Source organism: Sycon ciliatum, chromosome 5, assembly GCF_964019385.1.
Source record: "Sycon ciliatum chromosome 5, ocSycCili1.1, whole genome shotgun sequence".
Classification (NCBI taxonomy): domain Eukaryota; kingdom Metazoa; phylum Porifera; class Calcarea; order Leucosolenida; family Sycettidae; genus Sycon; species Sycon ciliatum.
This window is the reverse complement of record NC_088647.1, coordinates 737,085-750,773: the sequence shown is the minus strand read 5'-3', so window position 1 is coordinate 750,773 and position 13,689 is coordinate 737,085. Positions and strand designations below refer to the sequence as shown.

The window sequence follows — 13,689 nt, the reverse complement described above, 5'->3', positions numbered from 1 at the left end:
CCTGACAATAACATCAGCAGTACAGGGCGATCAAGATAAGATTTTGTGATCGAACTCCTGATTGTAGTAAGTCGAAAAGTCGATGGCTTGATTATAATTATAACGATGGAGGTGAGCATAGCCACACTGGAAACAAGTACAAGTACATGTACTTGGAACTACAGTCGATACTGTCATACTGTCATACTGTAAAATAATAGCCAGTTTACACTGGAAATCATCTGTGAGAATCAAAACGATGAAGCTAGGTGTCGGTAAAGCAAAAGCCATGATACAAAACGGCCCTAGACTAACTTAGTCACACACCTAGACACGCACCTGGGTATGGCTACCACACACACACACGCACACGCACACACACACACATCTAGAGAACATGCTAACACTAATAGAGAATATACTACATAGTAGTAGTGATGATAACGAAAGTGCTGGCAGGACAGCCCTCTTGTTTACATTCTTCACAGGATAATATCAGTTCTCACTGCTCATAGAGTCATAGAGCTGATGCCAGTGTAGAAGTTTGTTGCACGTTTCTAGTGATCAGGTTTATAGTACTGTTTTGTTTGGTAGCACATCAAGTTAGTTAGTTACACATCACTATGGTTACCATGGATAGGGCATTGATAACCATGGCAACTATTACGCATTCGTGTATCCATTACGGAGTACACAGGTATGATTGGCAGATAGAGTCACGGAGAATGCTATACATATCATAACTGGACAGAGCTGTTGCTCGAAATGCCGGGTCTCGCTGCCAAGAACAGTGCAGTGCATCCACACACACACCCACACCCACACACACACACACACACACACACACACACACACACACACCCACACCCCCACACCCCCCCCCCCCCCCACACACACACAGAGTAACAAACAAAAACACAGTTACCAATCACGCACACACACGCACACAAACACACACAAATAATTAAATTAAACAGAAGGGTGGGAGTGGGGAGAGGCGAGCACAAGAGGAGAGAGAGAGAGAGAGAGAGAGAGAGAGAGAGAGAGAGAGAGAGAGAGAGAGAGAGAGAGAGAGAGAGAGAGTGAGAGAGAGAAGAGAGAGAAAGCGAGAGAGAAAGCGAGAGAGAGAGAGAGAGAGAGAGAGAGAGAGAGAGAGAGAGAGAGAGAGAGAGAGAGAGAGAGAGAGAGAGAGAGAGAGAGAGAGAGAGAGAGAGAGAGACAGAGAGAGAGACAGAGAGAGAGACAGAGAGAGAGACAGAGACAGAGAGAGAGAGCGAGAGAGACGGGTCTGCCAGGGAGAATACTTTGTCAATGGAGCTAGGCCGTGACACCACCCTCGCCAATAACAACAATACAACTGGAGACTTGCTTTGTGTACTCAGCAGGCGTGTACTGACCCGCATACTCACACTCAATGTTTCTCTAGGCTGGGTAACATTCATGAAGCCTTGCATCCCCCGCTCACTTGCATTGGGAGCAGTCATACAGCCGTGATCCATCCTGCTCACTTGCACATTTGGACCGGCCGTCACTCAGTCCAACTCGTACACTTGTACAAGTTGTGCCTGAGAGGTGCCGCTGGGTGACAGCGAGAGGGCGCTAGTCTCTTGTTGCGACGCTGCTGCTGCTGCCAGGGGCGGTGGCTGTGCCTGCGAATCCCGCCACCGACGCGTTGCCGAGCCTTCCGTTTCCACTTCTCTCCATTCAGCAGCATACTCGTCTCCACTGTCGACGGGCTGTGCCTGGGGCTGTACCTGGGGCTGTGCCTGGGTGTGTAGCTGCAGTGGTTGTGATAGAGATGCATGATGCACTGAGTGGTCGGCAGCCTGACCAGTATTCACGAGCTTATGTGTTGAAGGCAACAGGTGTACAGCGGAGGATCTAGGCACTTGCAGCCCGCTGCCACCACCGCTGGCAATACGTGGCGTACTGACCCCGGCTCGAGCCGAGCGAGCCCGGCTGCCAATGCTGCTTGTGCGCCGCGTGAGCATGCTGGGAGGGTCGAACGACTTGGCTAGGTCCACGGCGGCTCTCGTCTCATCAACATGGCCATGCTTGATAGCGTGCAGGCGGCGCACATGCTCGCTAAGCTGAACGGCAGAGTAGGTGGCGTGGAACTCGTCGCACATGAGCAGTATGATGTCGCGCGCTTCGTCTTTGTTCCCGCCCACCTCGTACCACTGGTCGACTTTCTCGTCCGTGGCAAACTGATCGGTGCACTCTGAAAACGCGCCGTCCGCTTGCGCTGACATTCGCCGCAACCCCCGCTTACGCGAGAACCTGAACTCAGACGGTCCCAGGCGACAGGCGTCTGCTAACAGTCTGCACTGTGCCGCCTCCATGTGGAAAAGACGCGCCCGTCGCTCCTGTCGACTCTGCACTGTGGTTGAAGGGCGAGCGTGAGTATTCCGCAGGGAGTACGACCTCATTCTGTTACGCACTCTGGCACCCCGGTGTGGTGCGTTCACTACGGGCTCTGCAGGTGCGAGGGCTTGCGAGTGCGAGTGCATCATGGCTGTGGTCACATCGTTTTCTTGTCTAGTTCCCTGCGCTTGGGTTAGCATGCTGCTGTTGTTGTTGTTGCTGCTGCTGCTGTCGGTGGGTGGAGCCGGTGCCTGTGCAGGGTAATCATGGCTCTGACGGTGTAGTGTTCGTGGAGACCGTAATGGTGGTGCCGATGGTTCCTCGTCTACATTTGCTCCTAAAGCGACTTGGCAGGAGTGAATAGGCGGAGATCCGATGTGCTGTACTGGTGATGATGAGCGACGCTGTCCAGTGGTCAGTGCTTGACCTGACCTACTGGTAGTGGGCACAGCAGTGATTGCTGCTGCTACTGCTGACTGCTGATGCACTGTTGCGTGTGCTGCGCTTTCCCGCTCCACGTCAGCGACAGCTAAGGCGGCAGGCGGGTGTCGGCGCATTGTTGCCAGCGTGGGCTGCTGCTGCTGCGACGGTGGTGGTGGCGTGACTTGGCGGCGGTATTGCACGGGTCGGAAGAAGACTAGTGGTTGAGAAGCAACGCCTGGCGCTGCTGGTCTCGGGCTTGCTACCAATTGCTGCTGCGGCTGCTGTGGTGGTCTGACATGGCCGTTCAACACGGTCATGGGCTGGGTAAGCGACGACATGGCGTGTGCAACTGTACTGGTGCTTACTGCTGCAAAGCGGCTGCCATGGGCGTGTTGTTGCTGCTGCTGCTGGTGTGCTTGCATGTGTTGGTGAGGGTGGTGGTGTGCTGCTGGTGGATGTTGGTGCAATCGATCCGCACGTTGCTGCACTGCTGCTGCCGTCGTGGCTGCCACCGCCGGGTCAATGCTTGACATACGCACAGCATGGCCACTGCTTGGTACTGCAGCCGCCCCTGCTGCTGCTGGTATCCGCTGTGCCTGCTCACCACCGCCCCCGACCATGTGAGCATGACCGTATTGGTGTACCAGAGCACCACTCGGGGTGGCATACAAAGTATGAACAGCTCCAGCAGCAGCCGCCGCGTTGACGCCGACGTACTGCTGTTGCTGTGCTGGATGAGCGGCACTTGCCCTGGACATTGCGTTCGCACCCAGCTGGACACCAAGCCCTCCGCCGCCATGGCGACGGTGTGCCCTGTTGTTCGTGCGTCGGCGCGGATGCACTATAGCTTTCTTCAGGTTTTTACCCGACTCATACACGGCCTCAGCACGGTCTGTCAGCTTCCAGTAGCAGCTCGTCGTTGGCAAGTCCACCTTGTAGCGCGGTACTTTCACAAAGCAGTCTCTGTGAAGAGACAGATTATGGCGTACGGCGTTCTGCCAGGCGGACTTCTTGTCGTTGGAGAAATACGGATATGTGCTCTGAATACTGTCGTAGATCTCAGTCAGAACCATCATCTTGCGCGGCGACGACATTATCGCGTGGGCGATCAGGTTCATGAACGTTTCTTGCGGCCGATCATACTTGGATCCCCCATGCACAGTGGATGGGGCACTGGCCACACCACTGGTCACGGTGCCATTGTCATTGTTCACACTATTCGAAACAGACTCACCAGTTCCAGCTGACTCCGCTACCGCAAGTTGGCTAGTTGAGGAGTTCGAGCCGACACCGTTGCTGACACTGGCGACGTCATTGGCGTCCACTGTAGCATCGCTAACTCCCTGCGCGCTGTGTCGACCATCGTCGTACGCCGCAGTGCCCGTCGTACGCTCTATTGACGCAAACGAGTGGGCAGCTTCACCGCCAGTCTCAGAGAAATCCATTGTCTCTGATGCGCCATCGCCATCGCTCAAATCCACCTCATCGTCCTCCCGTTCATACTCGATACTGATCGTCAAATTGTTTGGCGATTCGTCGACGTCGTCGTCTCCGTCAGTGATGTGCACGTGAAGACTGTTCGCAAAAGCGCCTTCCGTGTCCTGCAACGCTTCGCCTTGTTCCGACTGGAACGTTTGCTGTTGATGCTGGTGCGAAATACTACCATCGTCCGATAGGTTCGCACTACTACTACTAGTACTAGCAGCACCATTGCCATCATTATCCATCGCATCACTGCTACCCTGGGCCTGGTCACCGCCCGTACCCGCCATCACATCCATTTGCCTGTCGCCTGTCTGAACTGGAAGCTATCTGAGTTCTGTGGACGTCGTTGAGAGAAAAAAGGCGACGGCCGTAAACCGATGCACTCCGCACTGACTGCTACCTACAAGTCCAAACAGTAAACAATCATTTCACTCTTCGCAGAAAAACAATCGCTGGAAAGCCGAACGCTAGCAAAGTACTTTCTCTGCGGGTGCCGAAAATTAACGATCCTGCGCCGATTCCAGGCTCTACCCCCAAACAAAACAACAGCCACAACAACAAGAATCGCCTTCGCGATCGCATTCTCTTCCTATGGCATGTGTTGGCCGTAGCTCATAGCTCGTGCTCATTCGAATGTTGACTGTTGTCTGCATAGATCCACTTACTGGATGGAGTGCACTTCCTTGTCAATCCATGATGTAGCTGCAGGCGTGAGCGCATCCGACAGCCAAATGCACAAACAATGTGAAACAAACTATCCCGCCTGATGACTTTTTCGGTAAACACAAACACGTGCAGGTTGTAATATTACTACGCCATGCACTCACCGACCGTGCACGCGTGTTCACTGACAGTCTGTGCACATAGTTCATGCCAAAAAGACACGTCATGTTCTGCTAGTACTAGTAGTAGTAGTACTGCTAGCTCGGGAGTCCGCACGCGCAGTACCATACTAGTAGTATCTGGCATTGGCCGACTGTCTGTCTTTTGACTTACTACTAGTACTAGTACTAGTATCTGTACGTAGTCGTAGATCTATGTACATGACTTTGTAGACTCCACTTCAATACCTGGCTATGCATGGTGTAGACCAGGTAGACATAACTCATAAGTCACATACTAGTAACACTCAACAGTCTGCTGACTGCATTACATGCTGCTGTGTACTAGTCAGTCAGTGACAGTGTAGCGCTAGCGCAGGTGGTGGCATGACGCGCACACTGCACTGGTCACTGCCATCATAATCATCAGTGTACTTGAAATAACAATAATAATTACAGTACAATCATGTATTGTTATTGTTGAGTTGCCTTTTCTACAGACAAAAAATAAAGAAGAGATTGGAAAACTTACTTTACTCTTCAAGAAAGAGATGTGCACGCACGTAGCTACGTAGATCTATAAAAATCATTGTACTGACTGCTGTACTATACTTGTTACATAGTCATTGTACATGCATGAATACGTAAACTGGCAAGAGTAAATATCCCCCTCCTCCCCCGGCATGCTGGGTATGGAACTCAGGATTATGTCTCTTGACCAGATAACGGTAAAGCGTGCACAAAACTCAAACAGTTCGTAAAAAACCCAGCCCGCGCTTTCATAGCTGCTTGTACTTGCATACTTATACATGAAGCAAGGCCAAGGGGGATTATGACTGTGATGTGCATGACAGGTACGGTGGGAAGCGAGATACCATGGATACATGTACCTGGCTAGGCCTAGCGCTTGGGTTTGGAGTGGAAACAAAAAATAATTGACGTCCAGGGAGTTGTTGCCGAATGTTGGAAATAGCCTCGGTCTTATCCTATTTTCGGAAGCCTGCTCGCAGTGCCTCTACTGCTCAAGCTTAGTAGCAGTCGACGGCCACAAATTTCAGAGTTCACGGAGAACAAGTAAATTTTCCCCGCCGTAATGGGGCTTTAGATCATTACGCTAATTGGTAATAACAGCTCGCTCGCTAGCTAAGATGAAGGCACAGCGCCTGTGGAATGAACGACACTTGCGCGACGACAAATCACCGCGCACGTAAGTTGGCTCCAAAGTGCGGATACATGTAGTACTAAAGCCGGCGCTCCATTTTCATGAGTCCTGGCGTATGCTAGGTGAAAGAAATACTCTCTCCGTGCATTGTGTCATTAGAAAATCCGACTGTTATAAAAAATATGTTGTTACTGGACCAGCATGCTAGTTATCATCCTCTCAGAAATTGCTATTGCAGTATTGCCTCACAGTAGAGTGCGTTAGTTTAGAGTCGAGTGGTAACATAGCGCGCTGGCGCTAGACCTTACGGAGCAGGTACCGGCAGTGCTACAGTACTTAGCGCTAGTGAAAGCGGAAGGGATATTCCCTCCTTGCATACGTGTACACTTGGGAAGTAGTTGGGTGCTACATGACTATTGAGTATTGTACATGATATACTGTGAAGTAAAATAAAGAAACAACAACAACGACAACTAATTTTTGTACTCATGGTATTGTCAAGGGCATGTATGGTAGCGCTCCTGCAGGCCATGAAATAATTTTAGAACAAATGTAAGCATGACACTCCTTCTCAGTTTGTAGCCAACACTCCGGACATGGCTGTTCATTGTCCAGTGCAGGCAAGCCACCGTAATCCTGAATAACGTGTAGTGCTTAAACAAATTTCCCATCCGCACCTTATCACCTTTCCCATCACCACCAACTCAGCATGAACCCATGCCACCACCCACAGCCCTCCATTCTTTATCCACTGACAATGTTGTTCAGAACAACGGAACGTCTGGAAAAGCAGTCTAAAACTCTATACGTATCTAATATTGACTGAGTACGAGGTCAGTATAGGAAATAAAAGCCGAGTAAAAGACCGAGGCGAAGCCGAGGTCTTTTACGAGGTTTTTATTTCCTATACTGACCAAGTACGAAGTCAATATTAGATTTATCACGACAAACAGTCCGTATTTCAAATTCCAAAACGATAACCTCATGAATCCCGGTTTCATGATTGCACAACCGTTGCACCACCACCTACTCATGCAGTGACAATGCTGCACTGGGCACCGTTCATCTGCGCAACCCTAAGCAGTCAAATATAAGCAGTCAATATAGCCCTAAGGAGTGAAATATGCAGGAATATTTGACTGCTTAGGTATGGCAAAAATCTATGTGAGTCAATACTAAGGGAGTGATAAAGTACTGTAAGACATGTTATTATAACGAGTCGCAAATTTAACGATTGTCCAAAATTCATAGGTTAACGAGAAGATATGTTAACGATCTTGCAGTATTCTGCCATATCCACACACAGCATATATGAAGCAGTACGGCCTCAACGGATCTTATTATAACGAAGAAATGTCATCTGTTAAAACGTTAGATTTGCTTCCTCGTTATATATACATGTCTTAGAGTATTTTGTTTGTACCAATCTTGGTGGGAAAAAGATGGAGATAAAAGAATCTTACTCGGTGACCTATCAGTTTTACTTTAGTACAGTGTGTATAGGAGTACAGTTTGGCTTGAATGTTAGTATTCGTTTCAAGGTGATACTAGAATCTCTTTGTGAACTTTAGGAGCAGATAATTCTTTTCAGTAGCTGCTCAGATCGACGGTCCCTGAATGACTTGTTTACAAGGTGGAGTGGTAAAGAGTTTCAGTAATAATTAGGTTAGGTGCCTCGGACCTTGAGAGGGGGGGGGGGGGGGGGTGCTGTGGATGCCGTGAATTGTTAAAAACACATTAAGTTTCGTGTCTGCCGTGGATATTGCTAAAATCATGCTGGCGGGGAACGACATTCGTACTCTGTGTGACCTTGGCACGCTCTATACAGATATAGAGTGATTTCACATCAGTTTGTCGTGTTTGGAAATTTGCGTAGAGTGCGATCATTGCATGTGGACAGTGGAACCAACATGGCCAACATCATGAGACCCATGCATGCGTGGGCTGAGTGGATTTGGAACCAGCACGGTTGCCATGTAATGCCTGTATATAGCCACGGGATAGATGTGCGTCATCTCTCCGGGACATGCAGCCTGCATGCTGGTTATCCAGAACTGGAGAAGTACGTGCACTGACACAGGTATCTCTTCCTGTTCCCTCTGTGCAGTATCTATGCTCTAACGTTCAGTCCGAATGGAGAGCGTCTGGTATGTGCCGCCGGGGCCAGAGTACTGGTGAGTCTGCACGTGTGTGTGTGTGTATGTGTGTGTTTGTGTGTGTATGTGTGTGTTTGTGTGTGTTTGTGTGTGTGTGTGTGTGTGTGTGTGTATGTGTGTGTGTGTGTGTATGTGTGTGTGTATGTTGATATGTGCGTGTTTGTGCATTTGTGTGTGTGTGTGTGTGTGTGTGTGTGTGTGTGTGTGTGTGTGTGTGTGTGTGTGTGTGTGTGTGTGTGTGTGTGTGTGTGTGTGTGTGAGTCACGGTGTGTTTGTACACATGTGTTTATGTGTGAGCGCTTGCACGCCTGCATGTGCGTCTCTGCCGTGCTGCCACATGTGAACATGTGCAAAAATAATAATAAAAACATACTTCCCACAGTTTGCAGTCCTTGAACCTATAAGATGAAAGCAGGGTTCACAACTTGACACATTTGTAAACAATGCCAAACCAAGTTAGTCTATCTGCTGCAGATAGGAGAGGGCTCTCCACGGAGAGATCTGCTGCCTTCAGTTGAGGTCGTGCTGAATTGTAGCTGTCCCATCGTAATAGCGATCGGCCACGCTTTGAAAAAATCTCTTGTAGTGATGGCTGGTTCCAGGGCTTGATCCAGTTGGATTTTGCACCCTCTCACACCACACGGCCAAACCATAGTAGCCTGCACCACGGGCCTATGGCACTCGCTGGAAATTGCTTGGTTCTTGTGTGCAAGTTATTGTTTGTGATCTGTTGTGCGTAGACAATGTACACACGTATGGGTAGTTTCCTCCCTCGCCATTACTCTTTTGTCAAGGTTGTCGTTCAGCACTTTGGACAGAGTCGTCTACCCCCGGTAGTATGATATCGTTTAAAATACAAACCTCCTTAGTATACAACCATCAGAAGCATCCCCAGACGCCTGAACCACGTGCATTCACTGAGTCTGGATAGTAGATAATGCTCGTTATAGGAGGAAAAATTGGAACCCCGGGGTTGCCTAGTAACAGGGGTAAACCTGTAGTTGGCTAGAGAGCAGTATCTTATTTTGGTGACGCAGCCTCTTGGCAAAAGAGAAAAGACCAAGGAACTACAAGTTACGCTATACTGTCCACTAACACCACCAGTAACTTGTAGGTCCTTGATCCTTTCTCTTTTGTATAAATTAAAACTTGGCTCTCCATCCGAGCCTCTAGGCACTATGTCATCATACTGGCTTTCGTTGTGGTGGTCGTTGTCACTGCTGCGTCTGTGCACTGTTGCTGTTGCAGGTGTATGAAGCTACGAAGGGCGCTCTAGTTGCCAACTTGCAAGCCCATCGTGATGAAGTCTATGCCTTGTCATACTCTAAAGATGGTAAGAACGAATGATAGATAGATCTAGGTAGACAGAGAGAGAGAGAGAGAGAGAGAGTGTGGGAGAGGGAAAGCAAGATAAGGATGGGGTGGAAGGGGGCGTTCTTTAAACTTATGGAATCAGTATTTTATGTGTGTGTTGAAGTAAGTACAGCTGTACCTCTCTCAACCTTGCAAAGAATGTTTTCCGAAGAAAAGTTCCCCAAATATTTGTATTTACAATACGACAATGTCATGATCAGTATGGAAACCCTTTTAATAAAAAGCCGGGTGATACGGGTGTTAAAGATAGGATTTGAAAAGTTGGTGTCTCGAACCAAGCTTCAGTGGTATGGTGGTTATGCAAGTGGAAATGCCCAGTTTTGAGAGCTGTTCTATGCAGGATGATTGTCTATTGTAGTGTGGCAGTTGATTGATTGCACTGTGTCGCCGGGGCATGAAATTCAGAATCCCAATCACCCCGACCGAGGGTCTTGAAACTAACTCACCATGTCACAGTCAGCCGGGTCAGGGTCATGAGTCACACAATGATGACATATGCATCCACTCATATGCATCCACTCCAGTCCAGTGCGTGTATGGATACATACACGTCAGTGCTGTACCCTGCACAGCATGGTTGACACATCCGCCGGTAGTGACAGGGCCGGGCCCTTATGGCCGCCAGGGACCCACTCTTGCTACAGAAACAAAGTCACACAAGCATGTGAAGTGAGGGGCCTAGCCACCCTCATGATACTCATGTTGTCATGGTGATATGGATCAGTGCATGAGTACATGAAACCTTGAGGGTGTAGCTTCTGACTATTTCTGCATGGGTGTCTGTCACGGTCGAATTACGGGATTGCATCATATTTGGTGCAAATCTGAGGTGGGAAGTGGTGTCCATGTAGTGCGTACAACTGAGCTGCAGCTGTGCAGAAAGAGACCCGCTTGAATCTTGCTGGTACTCACTACATCAATAATTAATGGTGTAATCCTGGAATTTTGCTGTGACAGCAAGCCATCAGAGCTGCACACTCTGGCGGTCATGTACTCTTCTTGATCAGTGCCATTAGCACTAGCGCACTGTTGTTGTTGTTGTTGTTGTTGTTGTTGTTGTTGTTGCTGCTGCTGCTGCTGCTGCTGCTGCTGCTGCTGTTGTTGTTGTTGTTGCCATTGCCGTGTTGGTACTTGTTGCTATCGTCCAGGCCGTTTTTTTGCATCTGCCGGCAAGGACAAGCAAGTGATTTGCTGGTCGTCGGTGACATTGGATGGCAAGTTGCGCTATAAGTAAGCGACTGTAGACATCTATTCAGTCACTCACAAGACAGCCATTGCGCTAAACAGATCTTCTTTAGTTCTCTATCAGAAGTGCGCCATGTCATCTCTCGCCGGCTATACATAAAGTGGTACAAGCACGTGCATGCCTGCACGTGCGTACATAGTACTACATACAACTGCATGTACGATATTTACAGCGACCACCGGATGTGCTTATTGTGTTTGTGTTCCTAGGACGATGTCGCTCATACTGATCTTAAACCGGATCAAGCTCAATGCTCTCCCACTGTGAAAGTCTCCTGATCCGTGCTTCAGCATGAAACTCGTGTGGCTGTGCATTTCACAGGATCATTGTAAAAAACCTTGAGCAAAATGCTATTTTATAGCAAAGAAAAAGACCAAGGAACTACAAGCTACACTAGTATGTCCACTAACACCACCAGTTACTTGACAATCAGCTCATGCGATAACATCGCACGACACTGACCAACGGTACTGACGTTCTACAACTAACTGCCACTCAGCTCTAGCACGTCTTGGATGCGCACTCCAACAGCCTTCCAACTTGGAAGGTTCTAAGTTTTAGCAATAATGTACGCAAGCGGAGGTCCCTGGTTCGAGTCCTGGTGGTGGCAGTCCATTTTTTCTTCAAACTTTTCCCGTTTGCGTCTTTCCCTCAACCAGTGGATAAGTAATCACATGGGATACTACTATGTACTTTAATGTGCGTTGTCCTCTTCTGTACACCATTGTGTTCTTTGCAGCCACCCTGACTCGCTTCAAGCAGTGGAGTTCAATCCCCAAACTGGACAGCTGGCGTCATGCAGCTGCACCGACCTCGGTACGTCGTCAACGCCATCTTCTTTGCATCATTGCGGCTATCTCACCACGAAATCAATGCGTGATGATAGTGTCATGACTGAGGAGCAGCGGATACATTCCTCACCATGCTTGCATCGATTATTTGAATGTCTGTTGTGATGCCGGCATTGTGTCGGTGTGCACAGTATCATCCCGTTCACCCGAACCCAATATACTTTAGGGTTGTTCCAACAGAGTCTTGAGGCAGGGACATTGGACACAACACGGTCACTACCGTGTTGACCGTGCCACTGTTTGCCCCAACTGCCCCGTGAACCAATAAAATGCACTGATTTGGGCTCGAAATTTCCAAACGTTTTGGCTCAGCCACCCCTCTCCTACGAATCGATTGTACTTCACATGGCGGACCGTACCACACTAAATTACTTTGCGACGCCCCTGTGAGGGATTTGGTGTCAACTAACAGAACCCATCCAGTGAGCTTGAATGGGCTGACAAAGGCAGTTTAAGCATGCAGCCTGAAGTTCACCCCTGACTGAGCATGACGTGGTTATGTGCTCTGACCCATGGAAAGGGTAGCGAACACGGCTCATTTTGATGAAAATATAACCTCATGCTCAAGGGTTGACATAATTAAGGGGTCGTCCGCAATTATCGAAAGTTTTTTCCAATCCGTAGTAGCTTCAAATTTTTCCTCACCCACCCACCCACCCCCCCAGTCCGTAATAAAATATTATTGATGGACACACAACCCAACACATACATTGTACATGTATGGAACAAACTCAATCAGTGCTGGTCCATGAGTCATAGTGACATCATGTCAGAGTCACCAGCGGTTTTGAAAAAGGGCTGCTTCTTCACCGCCTTTCCAAACAACGTCGCCTGTCTGGACATAGTCAATAACAGTCGTCAGCGCCAGCGCTAGACGGAAGGACTTCAAAGGAGTGCATGGAAGACGGTACTCTGGACGAAGGAGACAGTGAAACTCAAAAATAGAAAGTGTCGACTCGCCGTCGAATGCGCCGAACTAACTTTATGATCACCGGCCCAGGAGCAGCCAAGGAAGCGCGCGCGGGGGCGCAGAAACTGCGAGAACTACAAAAATATTTGTAGTAGACAGTTCGCGCGCAGCCGCGCGTGGAAAACAGGGGCTACACGTAGACGTACACGTGGCACGCGCACGTGTCATTTCGGAAGTTTTTCAATCCGTAACTGGCCTTGACCCACCCACCCACTTTCGAAGCTACTACGGATTGGAAAAAACTTTCGATAATTGCGGACGACCCCTAAGGAGCTTGCTGCGAACAATATTTTTTTAAAGATCTTGGGCTTTCTGGAAAGGTCTAAAGACGAGGACCTTGAGCTCAAATTCAATATTCAGTGGAGTTCGATGGCATCTGCAGCGCGTTCAAAAGAATGAACGGTTAGCTGGAAGGTGTGTAGATTACATTCTGGAGGCCTGTGTGGTTGATGAATGCACTGGAGCGGAATGCACGCAGGAGATATTGATCACGACGTGTGCCTATGTCTGCGTGTTTCTTGTGTTAGCATTGGTCCAGGTTGAAGCGAGTGGCCTTTCCCGGCACAAGGTTCCAAGCAGAGTCTTAACCTGCAGGTCGGTGTAGGTCATACTAGCATACTAGCACACACACACAGTCGGATATTGCTGTGTCTGCTGTGCCGGTCCTTTTTTTCATCAACCACCACACCATACTGTAAGACCAGTAATGTTAACGAACATTTAAGTATAACGATTTAATAAAGGAATTTAAAAATTCGTTAACATTTGAAGTCGTCACGTACAAAGCGACATGTACATGTACAGTCATTTGCCGGTTTTGAGAGGGAATTTGTTAGAATTTCACCTCGCTAACCCACA

General features: G+C 48.9%; 2 protein-coding genes across 2 annotated transcripts in view; one reads left to right on the top strand and one right to left on the bottom strand.

The window, feature by feature from the left end:
- Positions 1-36: 36 nt before the first annotated feature.
- On the bottom strand, positions 37-4,852 carry LOC135817087 (uncharacterized). The gene has a single exon (XM_065330202.1). The coding sequence runs from the start codon at positions 4,545-4,547 to the stop codon at positions 1,512-1,514; it is 3,036 nt and encodes a 1,011-aa protein (XP_065186274.1). The 5' UTR covers positions 4,548-4,852; the 3' UTR covers positions 37-1,511.
- Positions 4,853-5,980: 1,128 nt separating this feature from the next.
- The window catches only part of LOC135817086 (intraflagellar transport protein 122 homolog), a 49,897-nt gene continuing 42,188 nt past the window's right edge, over positions 5,981-13,689 (top strand). The window contains exons 1-6 of the mRNA XM_065330201.1: positions 5,981-6,279; positions 8,342-8,408; positions 9,639-9,723; positions 10,913-10,994; positions 11,750-11,826; positions 13,359-13,425. Coding sequence (XP_065186273.1) covers positions 6,221-6,279; positions 8,342-8,408; positions 9,639-9,723; positions 10,913-10,994; positions 11,750-11,826; positions 13,359-13,425 — 437 coding nt within the window. The 5' untranslated portion in view covers positions 5,981-6,220. The remainder of the gene's footprint in view (positions 6,280-8,341; positions 8,409-9,638; positions 9,724-10,912; positions 10,995-11,749; positions 11,827-13,358; positions 13,426-13,689) is intronic.

Excerpts from the sequence above, each read along its gene's own strand:
- LOC135817087 (XM_065330202.1), bottom strand. The coding sequence starts at position 4,547 with ATGGATGTGATGGCGGGTACGGGCGGTGACCAGGCCCAGGGTAGCAGT.